Source organism: Oncorhynchus mykiss, chromosome 18 (assembly GCF_057628025.1).
Source record: "Oncorhynchus mykiss isolate SJ-2025 chromosome 18, ASM5762802v1, whole genome shotgun sequence".
Taxonomy (NCBI): Eukaryota; Metazoa; Chordata; class Actinopteri; order Salmoniformes; family Salmonidae; genus Oncorhynchus; species Oncorhynchus mykiss.
The window spans coordinates 30,554,641-30,576,002 of record NC_143039.1 but is presented as its reverse complement, the minus strand read 5'-3'; the positions used below and the strand labels follow the sequence as shown (position 1 = coordinate 30,576,002).

General features: G+C 42.7%; 1 protein-coding gene across 2 annotated transcripts in view; it reads left to right on the top strand.

The window, feature by feature from the left end:
* Positions 1 to 837: 837 nt before the first annotated feature.
* Positions 838 to 21,362, top strand: part of LOC110495837 (inactive dipeptidyl peptidase 10) — a 51,006-nt gene continuing 30,481 nt past the window's right edge. Inside the window, exon 1 of one of the 2 annotated variants that reach the window (XM_021571306.3) lies at positions 838 to 1,438. In XM_021571306.3, coding sequence (XP_021426981.1) covers positions 1,382 to 1,438 — 57 coding nt within the window. In that variant the 5' untranslated portion in view covers positions 838 to 1,381. Of the gene's footprint in view, positions 1,439 to 18,773; positions 19,254 to 21,362 lie in introns of those variants that run through there. The other variant, XM_090208113.1, reaches the window with a different exon arrangement.

The window sequence follows — 21,362 nt, the reverse complement described above, 5'->3', positions numbered from 1 at the left end:
TGAATTTTGGATTCACGTTGAATTCACATTAGTTGACAACTCAGCCAAATGTAAATCAAAACTAGACATTGAACTGATGCCCAATGGGTTGTCCTTAAAAAGGTACTGTTCACTAAGTGTACAAAGCATTAGGAACACCTGCTCTTCCTATGACATAGACATACCAGGTTAATCCAGGTGATGTCACCTGTTAAAACCACTTCCATCAGTGTGTGTCAAGAACTGCAACGCTGCTGGGGTTTTCACACTCAACAGTTTCCCGAGTGTATCAAGAATGGTCCCCCCACCCAAAGGACATCCAGCCAACTTGACACAACTGTGGGAGTCGTTGGAGAAAACATGGGCCAGCATCCCTGTGGAACGCTTTCGTCACTTTGTAAGAGTCCATGCCCCGACAAATTGACACCGTTCTGAGGGCAAAAGGGGCTGCAACTCAATATTAGGAAGGTGTTCTTAATGTTTTGTACAATCAGTGTGTACTTAATGTACAGCAGTCATGGATCATCTCAGCAAGTGCAATGCACATCCCATGAATGTGATAACCAAACAGATAATGCGCTCTGTTGATTTATTTTACAGTAACATCATTTCCACGTGTAGATGACGACCATTCAGTAAATGTAACATGTATTTGGAAAGAGAGGGCAGAAGTGAGTGGGCTCAACATGCCTTTGGGAACAGCCTGAGGATCTTGAAGATAGCTCCCCATGTACATATTCAGGCAGTGTGTAGGCACGCTAAAAATCCTCCAGTCCACGTGTTTTACAATTTTCTCCAGTGGGACTTAATCTAAGGTTAGCTCTTCAAGGAATGTGAGTGAAACGCTGTGAGAAATGTATTAGGCTACTGCAGTGTTCAACAGATTGTGGTCCTCGAAGCAGATCAGTGAAGGCGACGGAACAGTATTTCAGCGGTGCATAACAGTATTTTAATCTGAACCAAGAAATACATCATATCAAAACATTACATTTCAAGTCTTACTTCTAAAATTCAGAGGAACCAAAAAAGACAAACACTTGACAAAACAATTGAATAACCCTTTTCCTTAGCTTTAATATCTTTTGAAAAATCCGCTGTAGCTATTTATTTTTTACTATCCCTTCTCCACGTCAAGCAACCCCAGTAAAACAAGTAACATATTCCGAGTTTGCTTTGGAGCGAGATGTGTCAGATATATTTTTCACAGAGGGAGAGAGAGGAGTAGCGACTGAAAAACTCATCACCAGGAGGCAACAAAGATTGAATGCAGCAACTGCAAAGTATTCTAGACACCGAACACATTTGATAGCAACACGCACCCTGAGCTTGGAAAAGTCTAGACCACATTTCATTTGTCTTTATCAATTTGTCTTTACCTTCGTCAAAGGAAACTGTGTCCAAGATGAATCAAACAGCCTGCGTCTCTCATCAAATACCATGCCAGTCATCTAAGGATATGGTAAGTGTGTTTATTTTATAATGCACGATGTGCACAACCTACTTATAAATTCAGATATATGTCATATTTTTCCTATACCTAAAGTCTACAGTAGCCTAATCCTGTAGCTTACAATGTTGCCTGTATAAGAAAGGCATTGTGATCAATGGTTTGAACAGGTGTGTGCAAACAATCGTATTCATAGCTCCGTTTATCCATCACTGTCAATCACAATGGTGGGTTGCTCAGGCTAAAAGTAGTCTCTTCTGGACTTGAAAGATGAATGAGTATCTGCACAGCTTCTGCCTTTATAGAAAATAGTTATTCAAACAATCTAATCACCCAGAACCCAATCTTGTGTGTGTCATTTATAAATCTGTCAAGAGACTCTATGCAAACAATTAAACCCTGTCATATGAAATGATTATGGTGGCTGCATATTAAATGGATATTACAGTATATTAATCAACATCGGAAATACCAAAAATAAAGTGACCACAACTGGTCTCTTAGCAACAACGGTGATGGCATGGTCTGCACCACAGAATTACAATCCAATGGATTCTCTTTCTATGTCTGCAAATGTAGTCCCTCTAGAGACCAGTGGCGGTCGGTGCTGTTTAAGATCAGGGAGGACGATTATTATTTTTTAATGAGCATGGCCTTTTTTCTATTACAGCATATTGGATGACTGTCATCCATATTCCATTCACCCAGCTCAATGTAACATACGTGGTAATCACATTTTCCCTATACCCATCGTGAGGTTGCTACTTAAGTTGATGACTGATCAAATGTTAGCTAAATGTAGTAACGAATAAATTGGCAAAATTACTTTAAATAGACAATTCTGTGAACTGTCTTATGCAAGTTTTAGATTGACACAATACCTCACAATACCTCTCAGCTAGAGATGATGTTCAGGAGCTTGCTAGGATTTGTAGTCTTGCATGATGTCTACTGACGCTAATTATCATTTTCTAAATCTGAGATTAAATAGAGCCAAATATATTGATAAAAATCCCCTATTAATCCAACAGTTGCAAATGAAAGTTTCTATTAGTCAACTACAGGTTTGCTTATCCCTTTTTCGTTACGTTTGCTTCCATTTAAGAAAGAATTGGCGGAATGAATACACCCCTGCTCACACGCAGTTCACTTTCATAGCAGCGACATACAAACAGCATGAACCCTTTAATCGTTGGATAATTCCTTCTCGCATCTACGCGCCTTCCTCCTCTCACCTTTTCCCTTCGCTTGTGGACTTCAGTGTACAGCACATCAGCTGTTTGTGACCAGGCGAAAAAACCTTTCCAAGTCAAACCTTCATATCATAGCCACTAACCACGACACACAGCCAACATGGTTATCACCATGTTAGCTAACGTCAAGTCAACACAGCTACTTGAACTAACGCATTAGTAAACCCGCTACAATCATGCAGTACAGTGTACAGTTAGCAAGCAGTTTAGCAGTTACACCGGCAGGCACCGGTGGCAATACATTTGTAAAACCAACAGCTTACCTTGACTTGGAAGAGTTCCCGTGTTGGATAGCCATAGCCAGCTAGGTAACTCTCTGCTTGAGCCGGGTGTTTGAGTAAGCTAAACTAGCTATCTGCATTCACTAAGTAAGTGAAAGTGAAAAAAATGTGAATATAGCTCTCTCTCTCTCGCTTCTCCTTCATTTTTGAAGAAATTAATTTGTTCAAAACTGTTCAACTAGTGTCTTTCTCTCTCTTTGAATCAACTCCTCACCACATTGTATGCACTGCAGTGCTAGCTAGCTGTAGTTTATGCTTTCAGTACTAGAATAATTCTCTGATCCTTTGATTGGGTGGATAACATGTCAGTTCATGCTGCAAGAGATCTGAGGACGTACTCCGGAAGTTGTCATAATTACAGTGTAAGTTAATGGAAGGGGGTCAGAGCCACGAACCTCCTAGGTTTGAATTGAAGTCAATGTACCCAGTGGAGGACGGAATCTAGCTGTCCTCCAGCTACACGATGGTGCTGCCCTACAGTGCTGTTGAGGCTATCGTAGACCTCCATTGCAAAACAATGTGTTTTAATCAATTATTTGGTGACGTTTGTATGTTTAGTATAGTTTTATCTAAAAGGGAGAACTTTTTTAATGTTTCACTATTTATATTTTTCTGAAATTCACTGAGGAGGATTCTCCTCCCTCTGAGGAGGAGCCTCCACTGCTAGAGACATAGAAGGCTGCATCATCTATTCAAGGCAAGTGTTATGTTTGGGCAAGTAATATACACATTTCATTGGCTTATCCAAAGATAATAATTTTTTTGTTTGTTTTGGTTTATCTTCACCTCTGAATGATATAGAGCATATTTGGCACAGATATACTGTACATTTAAATCTGTGATATTGGAAGGGAGATAGGGAGCTTTCTCTCCGAGGCTGACGTGAGTAAGGTTTTTAAACTGGTCAACACTTGTAAGGTCGCAGGGCCAGACGGTATTCCAGGGCATGTCCTCAGGGCATGTGCAGACCAGCTGGTAAGACGTCTTCATGGACATTTCCAACCTCTCCTTGTCCATGTCTGGAATTCCCACATGTTTCAAGCGGACTACCATCATTCCTGTTCCCAAAAACTTTAAGGCGTCCTGCCACAATGACCCTGTAGCACTCACATCTGTAATTATTAAGTGCCTTGAACAGCTGATCACTACACATCAACTCCATCATCCCAGACATCCTGGACCCACTCCAGTTTGCGTACCACCAGAATTTGCACTCCACTCTGTCCTCTCCCACCTGGAAAAGAGGAATACCTATGTGAGAATGCTGTTCATCGACTGCACCATAGAGCCCTCCAAACAACAAATTAAAGAACATTTTGAAGATTGTTCCACAAATAATACATATTTACCTCACATCTCTGCACATTGTACATTTGGTACTGGCACTGACCCCGCATATAGCTTCCTCTCTTACTTCTCTTGTGTTTTCATTATATATATTATATTCAAGAACAGTGAAATGTTTAACTTGAAAGCTCTACCCCTTTAATCATTGGATAATTCCTTCTCGCATCTACGCGCCTTCCTCCTCTCACCTTTTCCCTTTGCTTGTGGACTTGTGGACTTGTGGACGAAAAAACCTTTCCAAATCAAACCTTCATATAATAGCCACTACACTACACACAGGATCATTTAACAAATAATATATATATATATATGATATAGTATTTAATATATATTATTTGTTATGTTGAATGCTGCACTGTGGGGTAGAGCTTTCAACTTAAACATTTCACTGTACTTGTGCATGTGACAAATAAAACTAGAAGGAAAACCATGATCCTCTAAACGAGCTGTGGTATTAGGATTTGCCCAAGGAAGTGTTTAACTCTATGCAGTGAAGCTGTCTCTGAGTGTGACAGGCAGGTTTTAATCCCCTCATTTAAATGCACGATTTATAGTGTGGATTCTTGTTCAGAATTCTGCTCCAGAAATGCTAATGTGGACTGCAGCAGGTTTTGGAGGGTAGATGTGACCAAATAATTGTATTATTGCGGCTTGACTACTGCACGATTGTCAGCAACTAATTTGTGTTTGTTTTAGTGTTGACACTTCAGTAACAAAGACATTTCTCAAAATTATGAGAAATTATGTAATTCGGATATTACTTTTAACATGATTTCAAGTTCACAGATTAACACCCTGCTCACAAGTTTGTTTCATCTACTCAGTATGTACACTGAGTGTACAAAACATTAGGAACATTGAGTTGCACCCCCTTTCGCCCTCAGATCAGCCTATATTCATTGGGGCATGGACTCTACAAGGTGTCGAAGGGATGCTTGCCCATGTTGACTCCAATACTTCTTACAGTTGTGTCAAGTTGGCTGGATCTCCTTTGGGTGGTGGACCACTCACGAGACACATAGGAAACTGTTGAGAGTGAAAAACACAGCAGCGTTGCAGTTCTTGACACAAAGCGGTGCGCCGGGCACCTACTACCATACCCTGTTCAAAGGCACTTCAATATTGTGCCTTTCCCATTCACCCTCTGAATGGCACACATACACAATCCATGTCTCAATTACCTCAAGGCTTAAAAATCCTTCTTTAACCTGTCTCCTCCCCTTCATCTACATTGATTGAAGTGGATTTAACAGGTGACATCAATAAGAGATCATAGCTGTCACCTGGACTCAACTGGTCACCTACGCCATGGAAAGAGCAGGTGTTCCTAATGTTTTTTACACTCAGTGTATATGCACGAAGCAGGATCAAAAGACTGTCAGAAGCTCAACAAAAGCTCTCAGTGTCTCTTGTCGTTACAGAAAGATCATTTTTTATTTGAACTAGGCAAGTCAGTAAAGAACAAATTCTTATTTACAATGGCTGCCTACCCCAAACAAACCCAGATGACGCTGGACCAATTATGGCCAGATGTGATACAGATGTGATACAGCCTGGATTCAAACCAGGGACTGTAGTGACATCTCTTGCAGTGCCTTAGACCGCTGCGCCACTTGGGAGCCCGTTAAGTATCTGAGTATCATAGCGTGCTTCACACCCCCACCAGTCGACACACTGTAGATCCACAGACCATGTCGTTTCGATCAGACAGAGTGAAAACGTAGAGAGAAAGAGAACTAAGGCAGGTAATACTGTCGCATAGTGGTAATGCATTATATTGAAGTCATCCTTGCTGTATGAATCACATACATGCACATCTCATGTTTGGCCACTAGAGGGTAACGCTATCTTATTTATACTGCCATCAAAGTGAACTACATCTTTATGGCTGAAGTAAATTAATGTAACCCAACATTGAGGATTATAATTATGTCATTTCACAGTGTACAGGCCAGGGACAGAGGACTGATGGGATACAAGGTTAAGAGTACCCTTTAGGGTAAACAAAAATATGAAACGTTCTGTGGCTACCCAACATCCCTGCTCATGAAATCACTGTGGAGAACATCAAAGGCTGATGTAAGAAATTGACAATTTCACAGCAATCTGTGAGAAAATGTAAAGCCCTCAGCTAGGTGCTCTTGTTGGATAAATGGACATCTTTGTGAGTTGTTATACAGTTTTTCCACCGAGTTATGACAGTAGGATGTATCCATCAGTTCTACAAGATGTTCTGGAACAGGAAGGAATTCTCTGTGGATAGTGTGCGGATAGACTGGAGTACCAGACTGTTATATCAACCTTAAACTTCATTAAAAGTACCAATTTTCTGGCAGCAATAAACCTAGAATTCTGTGCAAACATTGGCTGTAATAGACTATATGTAGGAGTATGTAAATCTTCACCTTAGATTGACCTGTACTTCCTGTTTGTTTGTGTTTTTGTCATTGTCAGTAGATGTTGCCCTGACTCAGAATGTGCCTCATAACGTAAAATTCAGCTGGATTTAATTCATGTACAAGGTTACCTACTGCAAGCTTCACAAAGGGTTTGGGTCTTCAGGATGTCTGTGTTCCAAGAGAGAAATTAAAGGGAGTTATGAAACTGTGGGCAAACAGAAGATGATTCCTTTAATTGTAAACTTGAAATCGAGTAAATCTTGAAATCGATTTGTTGGTGTTATGTCAATTAATCAGTAATCCCTATTTTGTTCCATCCATAGCATTGCAGTTTACAGTATAGGAATAAGTGTTATGTGAATATTGGGGACATTATATGTTTAGTAGTTGCCCATAGCTTCCCCACTCTGTTCCCCCATTCTGTCAGGTCAGTATAAACAGGAACAGGTGTAAGCCCAACTGGTGCAACCAGCCGCAGAGCATCACTATAGGACATACAATGTTGCCTGGCAGCCTCATCTTTTGAAATGCTGCTATTAGCCATTCTTGTTCTCGTTTGTTTTACTGTGAAAGGGCAGGGAGGGGTGGAGAGGAGGATCAGTGTCCAGACCAGGGCATTCTGATATGGAACATTTCAATAATTTGATGTGGAAGAACACAATGGAATTATAATCAATCTTACTTGTACTGTAAACAGAATAGAAGGGAGATTTGATGGTTGGTTGTCTTGTCATAATTTATATTGAGGTACTGGATTATTTCTGGGTATGTAAATAAAAAATTAAGAGGCCAGGCCAGGGCTCCTCCCTGTGACATCTGCAGGCTAGATTAGTGGCGCTGACGCAATGTTTGGAAACACACTGGAACAAATTACACTGCATTACTGGCTGTGTTAACCTCTGGACAAATTACTCAACCGTTAAGACGAAACAGCTCAGTGCTAAAAGTGAATCTACACCGGGCAGGGGAGAGGAAATCAGCATATATCCTGTCCTGTCCTGAGTCACGGGATCTAAGAAAAAAATGCTCTGATAGGATGATTTGAATGGGGGAAATATTTCGATAAACGCTTCCAAAGACGACCGAGGAGGACATTACAGAGGTGAAGTGTGTTTTTGGCGGATCTCAACACCCCACTTACCCCCTCTCCCATCCCCCCTTCCCCAGTATGTCAGAAGGGAGTTTAGAGAGTGGTTGCTTATGAGAAAACAGCCTCTGGATTTCTACCAGACAGGCTGTAGTCCCTGGAGGAATGCTGGATTAAGAGCAGGACAGAGGAGGGGGTAGACAGGGGAAAGGGATGTGAAGAGTAAGAATCTGGCTGGAATAGATCCCTGGAAGAGAGAGGGCCATGAGAAACATAGACACAGGCCCGGTGGCTGGTATGGATCCCTGGAAGAGAGAGGGCCATGAGAAACACAGACACAGGCCCGGTGGCTGGTATGGATCCCTGGAAGAGAGAGGGCCATGAGAAACATAGACACAGGCCCGGTGGCTGGTATGGATCCCTGTGAGAGAGAGGTGCATGCGAAACGTAGACACAGACCCTGAGGGATCTGAAGTGTGTCAGTGCTGTACTTGTTCTACCCCAGAGATAATTGTCTCCCTGCACTGACATACATAGACAGCTGTTGAACGGCAATATATTTTTATATTCTATGTAGACCTCAATGTCCAATAGGGGACCAGTATGGAAAAGAAGTATGGAAATGCATGCACTCCCTACTGTAAGTCGCTCTGGATAAGAGTGTCTGCTAAATGACTGCGATGTAAATGTAAGGTTTGAAGCGATTATCACTATGCTGTTGATAGTTGTGCTTTTGCTTTTGCCGGTTGTGTACTTTAGCTGCTTTGGGCATTTATTTTGATGTTAATTCAGTTCCCTGTTATAATGCATCATTATGTCAACTGGCTCTAGGCGAAGATGAATCCCAGTGGCATGTTTATCTTCTTCCATTCTTTCTCATTTGTTTCATTCGATTTCTCTAGTCACAGCAGATCATCACCACATCAAAGTGAACCTTTTTAATGGTCTGCATACTGATTTAAATGTTAGCTGTGCTGTACTCGTGTTTGGTGGGAGGTGTGCTATTTGTTAAAATGGTCAGGGCAGCACGGGTCAACAAAAACAATTGACCTGTGCATTATTAATGTCAACAGGAGTGGGTAAGAGTTGTTGAAACTTCCTCATATTTCTATTTGTCTGTCTGTGACTTTCAGTGTAACTATCTGTATGCCTCTACACCTCATCATTAACCGCACACAGTAGATAAAGTCAGGGATATAGTCGGTGTAGCTGGCGCTCCGATCATCTCCTTCTGAGCTGGTTCACTGACTATAGTGCTTATGTGAGGCAATGGGGCTATGTCCCACTTATCTCTCCTCCCTCCCGAAGTGTGCACTTCACTTCCCTTCACTGGTTTGAATGGGAAATGGCTGGCATCAGAAATAGGGTGGAAACTCCCACTAGCCCGTGCCTCCACCTCATTCTATGATTTTCGATTTTTGGAAAGTAGTGAACGAGTGCACACTTCAGGAGAAAGGAGATATTATTGGGATGCACCCAGGGTAACTGAGGTACTGTGTGTTCAGTTTGTTGTTGAGCGCAGACTCTCTACACTGGTGTATTTGGGGTTTTCAAAGGCCTAGGCTAGCCCGTGGGCAGCACATCCCGACTCAACCATGCTCATTGTCTTCCAGTACATGTCCACTGCCTGTTTAAGTATTCAGAGGAAGTGCTCTTTGGCTAGGTCAGTCTATTGCCATAATAACAGACGACTTGATGAGGAATCTTGTATTTTTCCTCCTCTCTAGTGTCTACCTCTGGATAGGAGGCAACGTAACCTGTTTCAGAGTTCATGTTGTTCTGCAGTCCTGTTGTCTTATTGCTTTGCTGTTTTCATCGCTACTGTAGGCGTCTGTTTAATAAGTAAATGTAGTTGATGCACTCTTGACCCCGTGCCTCAGAGTGGCGAAGTAGGCCAATGCGTAGGGCCTAGTCTGTTTAATGCATGATTGAGTTATGAGACTATAATCTGCAGCCGTAATTGAGATTGAGAGATCGACAGCCTCCCGCGGGATAATATTGTCTGTGCATTGTCTTCCGGAACACGGTCTTGCAGGCTCTCATTTGGGCCCTGGCGGTTAGGAACTCCTGGTCTGCATCCCAAATGGTTCCCGATTCCTTATGTAGTGCACTACTTTTGACCAGAACCCTATGCCGGCCTAGTCAAAAGTAGGGTACTACATAGGGAATAGGGTGTTATTTGGAACAAATCCCTGGAGGTCGGCCGTTTGAGAGTATTTCAGATGAGAATATTTGATTACTGACATCAGCGGAGCTCTGGGCCGTGAGTAACACATGAAGCATGTGTCTTCTCCTTGCACAAGAGAGGAATGAAAATGAAGATTATAGGCGGTTTGTCTCTCCACAACGGTAATATGTCTTTGACATTGCCCAACCAAAGATCAGTGTGAAGATTCTTGGCAAAAAAATAAAAAAGAAGTAGAGTCTAAGTGACGACACCTCTTAGGAAATAGAGTTGCATCTTGCAAGCTCTCGTTTGAGTCGTTTCCAATGACCTACAATCCTAATAGACAGACGAGACTCCTGCCCTACCTCAGCCTCTCCCCCGCTGGGAGAGCACACCAGGCTAAAAATACCAGGATATCACACTTAGAAAACCACCTGGAGCTATAGACGAACCCTATTCATCCACTATCTAGAAATGGTGTAGCCGACACATCAAGGTCAATTCAAATTGAGCTATGATGATTACGATGTTTCAAATTGCCACAGCAAGATATTCATACGGGATTGTTTGGCATTGTATTCTTCGGATGTTCGCCATGTAAATTGCCTCAATTAGTCAGGGCATTAGTAAGGAGAGAAGGGAGGAAGGCTCCCTATACATGTTCGTTTAGAATAGAACAACACAACGTGGACTCTAGAGGTCTAGAGGATATGACTGAACTTCAGCACTCTAGTGGAGGTAACACCTCTCCTTGAGTCCGAGCGAAGAGCATTTAAACACGCATGCATGCACACGCACACGCACACACACACACACACACACACACACACACACACACACACACACACACGCAGTCTCTGATTTCTCTGTTTAAATATTTAATGGGAGAGTGGTTTTGATTTCTCTCTCTCTTCTCCTGCTCATTCCAAATAATGTTCTTAATGTGCACCCATCTGGTTATAGACCTGGACATAGCATCGTTTCAGCAGCTACGCTTGTCTTAAATGATGTGTTACACTGCCATATTTATAGACCTATCCAAGGTCTTTGATACTGTCGAACATCCCCTACTCATGCAGAGGTTGTCTGAAATGAGCCTCGACCAGAGTCAAGTTATCTCGATTTTACTAAAGGTGTCCCGCTGGGGTCTATTTTGGGACATGTCCTCTTTACTATTTATTTAAACAATATTGGTCTATCTGCAAAAACCTGTATGCATATGTACATGATGTACACGATTGCCCCTACTGCTGACAGGGCTATGTTAGAGCTTCAATCTGATTTTGTCGCCTTGCCGAAAGACCTTGTTGATTTAAAATGTATACTTAATGCAGGAAATACTACATTCACGTTGTTTTCTAATTCTCATAGAAATATTTGAGATAATTTACACATTTATGGATTGGATGGTTCTTTCATCGAGAAGGTTCCCGCCTATAAATAACTGGGAATTTGAATTGACAAAAAAATGGACATTTAAAAAACACACAGATGAACTAATTAAGAAGCTGAAGCTAAAGTAGGGTTCTTTTATAGAAATAGATCATGCCTCTTCCTAAACAGCAGGCAGCAGATTGTACAGGAAACCTTCCTGCCTGCTCTTGATTGTGGTGACACCATTTATCAGAACGCAGCAGCCACTACTCTAAAACCCTTGGATACTGTGTACCATAGCGCGCTTCGCTTTATCACAGGCGACAGGTTTTAATACTCATCACTGCATCCTTTATCAGAAAGTCGTCTTTATCAGAAAGTCGGCTGGACTTCTATAAATTCACGTTTTTTTTTTTTTTTTGCAAAGCTCTGCTGCACCAGCGTCCAACATATCTCACTTCTCTGTTGAAGTAGACAAATAAGAGGCACCAAATCCGCTCACGGGGTTGGTTAACTCTTGAGGTTCCTGGTGTCTCTACCAGCCTAGTTAAATCAGCCTTTAGCTTTAATACATCACTTGTTTGGAAGAATTTACGAACCTCATTACGTCTTGAATCACTGGTGCCAATAGGGCACAAGGGAGGAATGGATTCACTGAGGTCCGCGAGTGTTTTTGCTTGATTGTAATAAAGTATTTGCGTTGTTGAAACGTAGTGTATCCGTAACTGCAGTATTTTGTCGTTCCTTTTTGGCTGTTTTATTGTGTTATCATGTCGATTTGGGAATTGTTTGCTCTCAAGACAACATTGAGAATGAGACCCTGGTCTCAAATGGGCTTCCCAGAATAAATGAAAGTTAAATAATAAGAGAAAAATTTCACTTATACAGCATCTCCCAACTCCCAAAAAAAGCCAATTAAAGAAAAATATCCCCGGGCTGTTGATTACCTTTCCTTTCTCCTTTGATTTTTTAGAGAGGAGCTCGGGAGCTGGCTTGAATAATATGTAAAGGTAAATCTCAGTCACACCTGCTGCTGTTCTATCACGGATGTAACCTGGCTGCTATTCTGATATTTTGATTGGTCGTATTTGTAAGTTAGAATTCTTTAACGCAGATTTGGCGGGTTGGATCACTTTCCATATAGCGGTGCCTTGAGATGTCTTGTCATAGCAGTATTGGCTCTGTCCCTGTCCCTCTCTCAATCTCTTCTATCTCTCTCTCTCTCTCTCTCTCAATCTTTTCTATTTCTCTCTCTCTCAATCACTTCTAAAGTGCCTACGAAAAGTATTCAGACCCCTTGACTTGTTGCAAAAAAATTTATGTTACAGCCGTATTCTAAAATTGTTTAAATGTTTTTTCCCCCTTATCAATCTACACACAATACCCCGTAATGGCAAAGCAAAAACAGGTTTTTAGAATGTTTTGCTAAATATCACATTTACATACAGTTTTAGTCGGAGGTTTACATACACTTAGGTTGGAATCATTAAAACTCATTTTTCAACCATTCCACAAATTTCTTGTTAACAAATTATAGTTTTGGCAAGTCGGTTAGGACATCTACTTTGTGCATGACACAAGTAATTTTTCCTACAATTGTTTACAGACAGATTATTTCACTTATAATTCACTGTATCACAATTATTGCGGGTCAGAAGTTTACATACACTAAGTTGACAGTGCCTTTAAACAGCTAGGAAAGTTTCAGAAAATTATGTCATGGCTTTAGAAGCTTCTGATAGGCTAATTGTCTTAATTTGAGTCTATTGGAGGTGTACTTGTGGATGTATTTCAAGGCCTACCTTCAAAGTGCCTCTTTGCTTGACATCATGGGAAAATCAAAAGAAATCAGCCAAGACCTCAGAAATAACATTGTAGAACTCCACAAGTCTGGTTCATCCTTGGGAGCAATTTCCAAATACCTGAAGGTACCATGTTCATCTGTGCAAAAAATAGTAGGCAAGTATCAACACCATGGGACCACGCAGCCATCATACTGCTCAGGAAGGAGACGCATTCTGTCTCCTGGAGATGAACGTACTTTGGTGTGAAAAGTGCAAATCTATCCCAGAACAACAGCAAAGGACCTTTTGAAGATGCTGGAGGAAACAGGTACAAAAGAATCTATATCCACAGTAAAACGAGTCCTATATCGACATAACCTGAAAGGCCGCTCAGCAACAAAGAAGCCACTGCTCCAGAACCGCCATAAAAAAGCCAGACTACGGTTTGCAACTGCACATGGGGACAAAGAGCGTAGTTTATGGAGATATGTCAGCTGAGACAAAAATAGAACTGTTTGGACATAATGACCATCGTTATGTTTGGAGGAAAAAGGGGAAGGCTTGCAAGCCAAAGAACACCATCCCAACCGTGAAGCACTGAGGTGACAGCATCATGTTGAGGGGGTGCTTTGCTGCAGAAGGGACTGGTGCACTTCACAAAATAGATGGTGTCATGAGGTAGGAAAATGATGTGGATATATTGAAGCAATATCTCAAGACATCAGTCAGGAAGTTAAAGCTTGGTCGCAAATAGGTCTTCCAAATAGACAATGATCCCAAGCATACTTCCAAAGTTGTGGCAAAATGGCTTAAGGACACAAAGTCAAGGTATTGGAGTGGCCATAACAGAGCCCTGACCTCAATCCTATAGAAAATGTGTGAGCAGAACTGAAAAAGCGTGTGTGGGCAAGGAGTCCTACAAACCTGACTCTGGCAGGATGAATGGGTCAAAATTCGCCCAACTTATTGTGGGAAGTTTGTGGAAGGCTACCCAAAACGTTTGGCCCAAGTTAAACAATTTAAAGGCAATGCTACCAAATGCTAATTGAGTGTACGTAAATATCTGACCCACTGGGAATGTGATGAAAGAAATAAAAGCTTAAATAAATTATTCTCTCTACTATTATTCTGTCATTTCACATTCTTAAAAGAAAGTGGTGATCCTAACTGACCTAAGACAGGGAATTTTTACTTGGATTAAATGTCAGGAATTGTGATTAACTGAGTTTAGATGTATTTGGTTAAGGTGTATGTAAAACTTCTGACTTCAACTGTAAGTTTTCAGACCCTTTACTCAGTAATTTGTTGAAGCACCTTTGACAGCGACTACAGCCTCAAGTCTTCTTGGGTATGATGCTACAAGCTTGGCACACCTGTATTTGGGGAGTTTCTGCCATTCTTCTCTGCAGTTCCTCTCAAGCTCTGTCAGGTTGGATGGGGAGCATTGCTGCACAGCTATTTTCAGGTCTCTCCAGAGATGTTAGATTGGGTTCAAGTCCGGGCTCTGGCTGGGCCACTCAAGGACATTCAAAGACTTGTCTCGAAGCCACTCCTGCGTTGTCTTGGCTGTGTGCTTAGGGTTGTTGTCTTGTTGGAAGGTGAATCTTTGCCCCAGTCTGAGGTCTTGAGAGCTCTGGAGCAGGTTTTCATCAAGGATCTCTCTGTACTTTTCTCCGTTCATCTTTCCCTCGATCCTGACTAGTCTCCCAATTCCTGTCGCTGAAAAATATCCCCACGGCATGATGCTTCCACCACTACGCTTCACCGCATGGATGGTGCCAGGTTTCCTGTAGATGTGACACTTGGCATTCAGGCCAAAGAGTTATTTATTGGTTTCATCAGACCAGATAATCTTGTTTCTCATGGTCTGAGAGATGTTAGGCACCTTTTGGCAAACACGATGTGGGCTGTCATGTGCATTTCACTGTGGAGTGCCTTCCGTCTGGCCACTCTACCATAAAGGCCTTATTAGTGGAGTGCTGCAAAGATGGTTTTCCTTTTGGAAGGTTCTCCCATCTCCACAGAGGAACTCTAAAGCTCTGTCAGAGTGGCCATCGGGTTCTTGGTCACCTCCCTGACCAAGATCCCCAAACTCCCCACCTCGACACAATCCTGTCTCGGAGCTCTACGGACAATTTCTTCGACCTCATGGCTTGGATTTTGCTCTGACATGCACTGTCAACTGTGGGACCTTATATAGACAGGTGTGTGCCTTTCCAAACAGGTTGCTAAATTGATAAAAATATTTTTTTGTGTTGTCATTATGGGATATTGTGTGGATTGGTGATTATTTAATCTATTTTAGAATAAGGCTGTAACGTAACAAAATGTGGAGAAAGTCAAGGGGTCTGAATACTTTCTGAAGGTACTGTATTTCTGTCTCTCTCTCTCGCTCTCTGGTACACACCCACACCATTCCACACACCCCACACACACCTTCAACACTAACTCAATGACAAATCAGCCCTGTGTTTGTGAGCAACAAGGAATTTGTACCAATTTGTAAATCACAAATAGAATCTTGCAGGACATGGCGCTCATTTGGAAGAGTAATGATGTTGTGAAGAATATGCAGGCTCGCGTATGACTCACAGAGTCATTCAACAGGACTGGGGATGGATGGCTATTCTGAGAGCTGCTATGTGGACCATGATTGCTTGGCAGTGCAGCAGATAAAGGAACCCTGCAATCTGCATCATTAACTCAGGCTGGAGAGTTGAAACAGCTTCTTACTGTAATCTAGAGCCATAATCATTGTGCTTAATTATATGTCCAAAATATAATATCTGGGTAAATAATTGACAGGAATGTGAGTCTTATTTAGCACATTTAGTAATTGCTTGCTTTTCTAAAGTCTACCGACCTTGCTAGCAGGGATGCCGCCTAAGATAGTTAGTTAGACAAGCTAGCTACTCTAACTTGATTGATAGCCTGAAATGGCTTCTTGGTACTGTACCTATGTCAGGTGCGTGAATGAGGACCCAAAAGCGAATTAACAAAACAGAGTTTCTTTAATGACGAAACACACGTAGGCTCAGATGGACAGGCAGATTCCGACAGGACAGGACAAGGTTAGATGAACTGGCAGATTCCGACAGGACAGGACAAGGTTGCAGCAAACACGACGATAGTCTGGTTCAGGCATGAGAAACACAAACGAGAATCCGACAAAGACAGAAGCAGGAACAGAGAGAGATATAGAGACCTAATCAGAGGGAAAAAGGGAACAGGTGGGAAAAGGGGTGAACGAGGTAGTTAGCGAAGACAAGGAACAGCTGGGGGAAGGAGGGTAAGAAAAGGCAACCCAATACGACCAGCAGAGGGAGACAGGGTAAAGAGAAAGAACAGGAACAAGACACAACATGACAATACATGACAGTACCCCCCCACTCACCGAGCGCCTCCTGGCGCACTCGAGGAGGAAACCTGGCGGCAACGGAGGAAATCATCGATCAGCGAACGGTCCAGCACGTCCCGAGAGGGAACCCAACTCCTTTCCTCAGGACCGTACCCCTCCCAATCCACTAGGTACTGATGACCACGGCCCCGAGGACGCATGTCCAAAATCTTACGGACCCTGTAGATAGGTGCGCCCTCGACAAGGATGGGGGGGGGGGGGGGGAAGACGAGCGGGGGCGCGAAGAACGGGCTTAACACAGGAGACATGGAAGACCGGGTGGACGCGACGAAGATATCGCGGAAGAAGAAGTCGCACTGCGACAGGATTAATGATCTGAGAAATACGGAACGGACCAATGAACCGCGGGGTCAACTTGCGAGAAGCTGTCTTAAGGGGAAGGTTCTGAGTGGAGAGCCAAACTCTCTGACCGCGACAATATCTAGGACTCTTAGTTCTACGCTTATTAGCAGCTCTCACAGTCTGCGCCCTATAACGGCAAAGTGCAGACCTGACCCTCTTCCAGGTGCGCTCGCAACGTTGGACAAAAGCCTGAGCGGAGGGGACGCTGGACTCGGCGAACTGAGATGAGAACAGCGGAGGCTGGTACCCGAGGCTACTCTGAAAAGGAGATAGCCCGGTCGCAGACGAAGGAAGCGAGTTGTGGGCGTATTCTGCCCAGGGGAGCTGTTCTGACCAAGACGCAGGGTTACAAAAAGAAAGACTGCGTAAGATGCGACCAATAGTCTGATTGGCCCGTTCTGCTTGACCGTTAGACTGGGGGTGAAAGCCGGAAGAGAGACTGACGGAAGCCCCAATCAAACGGCAAAACTCCCTCCAAAATTGAGACGTGAATTGCGGACCCCTGTCCGAAACGACGTCTGACGGAAGGCCATGAATTCTGAAAACATTTTCGATGATGATTTGTGCCGTCTCTTTAGCAGAAGTAAGCTTAGCAAGGGGAATAAAATGAGCCGCCTTAGAGAACCTATCGACAACCGTAAGAATAACAGTCTTCCCCGCTGACGAAGGCAGTCCGGTGAGGAACGAGCGGCATTCAGTGGGCTCCCCAGAGTAACACGGCGGGTTATTGATTCTGGGCTCCGGAGATTCGAAAGCCCTGGAAGTGGCCGGTGGATCGAGGCGGAGATGGTGAACCTGTTCTGTGAGGTTGGAGACTTGGGCGGCCAGGGTCTCAACGGCATGTCGAGCAGCAGACAATTCCTGCTCGTGTCTGCCTAGCATCGCTCCCTGGATCTCGACGGCTGAATGGAGAGGATCCGAAGTCGCTGGGTCCATTCTTGGTCGGATTCTTCTGTCAGGTGCGTGAATGAGGACCCAAAAGCGAATTAACAAAACAGAGTTTCTTTAATGACGAAACACACGTAGGCTCAGATGGACAGGCAGATTCCGACAGGACAGGACAAGGTTAGATGAACTGGCAGATTCCGACAGGACAGGACAAGGTTGCAGCAAACACGACGATAGTCTGGTTCAGGCATGAGAAACACAAACGAGAATCCGACAAAGACAGAAGCAGGAACAGAGAGAGATATAGAGACCTAATCAGAGGGAAAAAGGGAACAGGTGGGAAAAGGGGTGAACGAGGTAGTTAGAGAAGACAAGGAACAGCTGGGGGAAGGAGGGTAAGAAAAGGCAACCCAATACGACCAGCAGAGGGAGACAGGGTAAAGAGAAAGAACAGGAACAAGACACAACATGACAATACATGACAACCTAGTTATGAGGTTGGGAGATTGGGAGCCTACCTGGGCTAGCTAAAGCCAACTTTAAAAAATTGCTAGGAACCAGTAGTACTACAGAGAAACAGTAACAATGTAAAAAAAATAAAAGGTACAATATCTTTCTATTATAGTTTTTTTTTACAGAAATAATCTGAGGGTCCACGTGCCCCATATGGGCATGAAGCCTCTGTATGAAAGGCACTATAGGCCGCTAGTTTAAGGCTGGCAAGATTATTTACTCAATGTCCATGTAGGTGATATCTAATACTCCTTGTAATATTTCTGGTTTGTTAGATAGATTTCGTTTCAGTGAACAAGTGTCCATTCTTTCCAAGCACAATGCCGTACTGTAGTTTGGAACTTCAGCACCATGGACAGCTCACATTGAGCGCTGTATCCTTCAAAGTGCGAGATTCATTTATTCAATCTAACACTCACACTAAACTGGATTATGATACAAAGAAAATACACATCACACTATTGATAGAACCCCTTGCCAGTCTAATTTTATCCAGTACTCTGAAAACTCTTGTCATGAACACGAAGTGTATTATTTTCCCGCCCCCTTTGCGGAGTGTGTGTCTCTTTTATTGTAGTGAGGGGGGATATTTCTACTCGTGGTCGTGGATGTTTACAGCGTCAGCAACACACATCACACACTTTCTTTCACGGGATATTGCGTGCTTTCTTCTGCTTGAAAGAGAGAGGGGATATTTGATACACTGTGGGTTTTACCTTTTCTCCATATATGCTTATTTGAAACGCGAGCTATGGTAGATTTCTTGAAATCGTGATGCCCCCTGCTTGACTTGGGTTAGTATTTCTGGATTGTGTTGTGCGTCAAGCCCCTCGCCATTCTCTGGGTTGATACGTAGATATATCAGCTACTCCGAAAGATCTGTGCATACATTGCACACATTATCGAGTCCATCTGACCGAGGAGGTCGAGAAAATCAAGATCCCACAATGACAGCTTCAAAGGAAGGAGAGGAGGTAGGATGGTACACGCTAATACTGGTTTTGATTGAGGCGTTGTATTTGTGTAGAGATGAAGTGCTTATTTTCAGTTGAGTCGGTGTCAACTGCGTGATGGATGCAACAGATCCGTTATCATGCAAAACAGAACCGATGTCATAATGCAAGGGATTCGTTTAGCCGGAAAAGACGTGAGATCTATTTATCTCTTCGGATAGGCATTCTCTTTTTAATCCACTCTTTTTTAAATTAAGATTTAGCCTACCATTCATGGTAGTTTTATTCATTGACTCCCAATGATGCGTATTGTATTGACATCTTTCCCGTCACGACCCTGGCTACTACACCTTAACTGCTAAGATGAACTGTTTCGTAGTTTTCTGAAGTTGCCTTATGTTATCACAACTTACAGCAATAACAATGTCCTGAACATTCGAGTTCAGCACATGCTCAAATCAATATGAACGCTGTTAAGCCAACTCCCAGAGAAGTAGAGCATGCATGCATAGGAGCCACATATACTTAGTCTCATTACAGATGTGTCAACCTCAGTTAGTAAACCCCCATTCAGTTACGTGTAGCTTCAATCGAACATAAGTTTAGTTGATATTCACATTAGATATGTACATCTCATGGATTCAAGACCAAGACACACTGATCATTCTCCTAGGCAATTCACTTATTTCAAGGTGAGATCTTATTAATTGAAAGTGATTCCTATTAATAACTAATAATAGTAATCATTTGGTGGGTGCTTATATTTGTCCTATTTCACACATGTACAAGTGTGCATTATACTCATGTGCGAATAGAAAATCCATTTTTTTGCATATCCTCCCTGGCTAACTCCCTCTGAGACACCCTTGGAGAGTTGGGTCGTGGCCAGGGTCTGCGGTTATCAACGACGACCCTGTAGCAATTAGGGTTAAGTGCCTTGTTCAAGGACACATCAGCATATCTTTTACCCTGTATTCTCTGGGATTTGAACCCAGCGACCTTTTGGTTACTGGCTGAACTAGAGCTGGGATGATAAACCCGAAAATGATCGACACAGACCATACTGATATCATTCATTATGATTAGTAGCCTATACCAGAGAAATATGAAGTTTGAAATGAAATGTGATTGCTAATATGGGTGATCGTTAATGGGACAATGAAAGGCTACAACCATCAAACTAGTAGCATTAGTTTAAAGGATGCTGCGTAATAATGTTATACATGTAACCTATTTATCATTACCACACAAATTAAAAATAATTATTTATTGCAATACGGATTTTTGTCCATATCGCCCAGCTCTAGGCCCAAAGCTCTAACTGCAATTGTAGTTGTCTGAGTAGGAAGTGCTATTGAGTAGAGGGAGATTTCTTAATATGTGTGTGTGTGTGTGTGTGTGTGTGTGTGCGAGCGCGTGCGTGCCTGTGTGTGTGTGTCCGACCAACCCTGCCATGTGGTAACTCCAGCTCTCTGGGATCCATGAAGATGATAAACTTCATATACAGGGACAAAGGAAATAATTTAGCCCATTGCACATTTTGGAAATAACTATGGTCAGGTTTGTATACAAATGTAGGCATGCTGTTTAAAATGCTTAGCAGCAAGCTGAGAAACGCTCCCCAATTGGTGATTTGATGTCAGGGAATCTCTGAGATCTCTTACACAACTGATCTCTTACACAACAATCATTGTATGTTTGTTGTACAAATTCTTTCATTAGCCGAACACATTGAGAAGGAGTAGAGTTCCTCAGCCAGCCCCTGCTGTTTAATCTAGATTGTTTAATGTTATGTAAAAACCACTGGACTGCAGTTCTTACCGGCCTTATTCTCTGGTTTTCATTCATGATTCCCGTTTTCAAACATAGTTTTAGGCGTTTTCAGGAGAATCTGGCTAGCTCTCTGCTTGGGCTTTATCTGGCTTTGTTAAGTAGAAAGACAGCTCCGATGCGTGTTTAACAAATACTCTGGGACTTTTAAAGCCCAGTGCTCTGCAGTGACTGCTCAGGCAGCTGGTGAGTACAGTGGAAATCCTATTGACAGACATGTAGTCTCAGTAGGAAAGAACATGATTTATTATATATCTTCCCTGGATTAGGAGCATTATGCAAATCTGGCCCTCTGTGTTT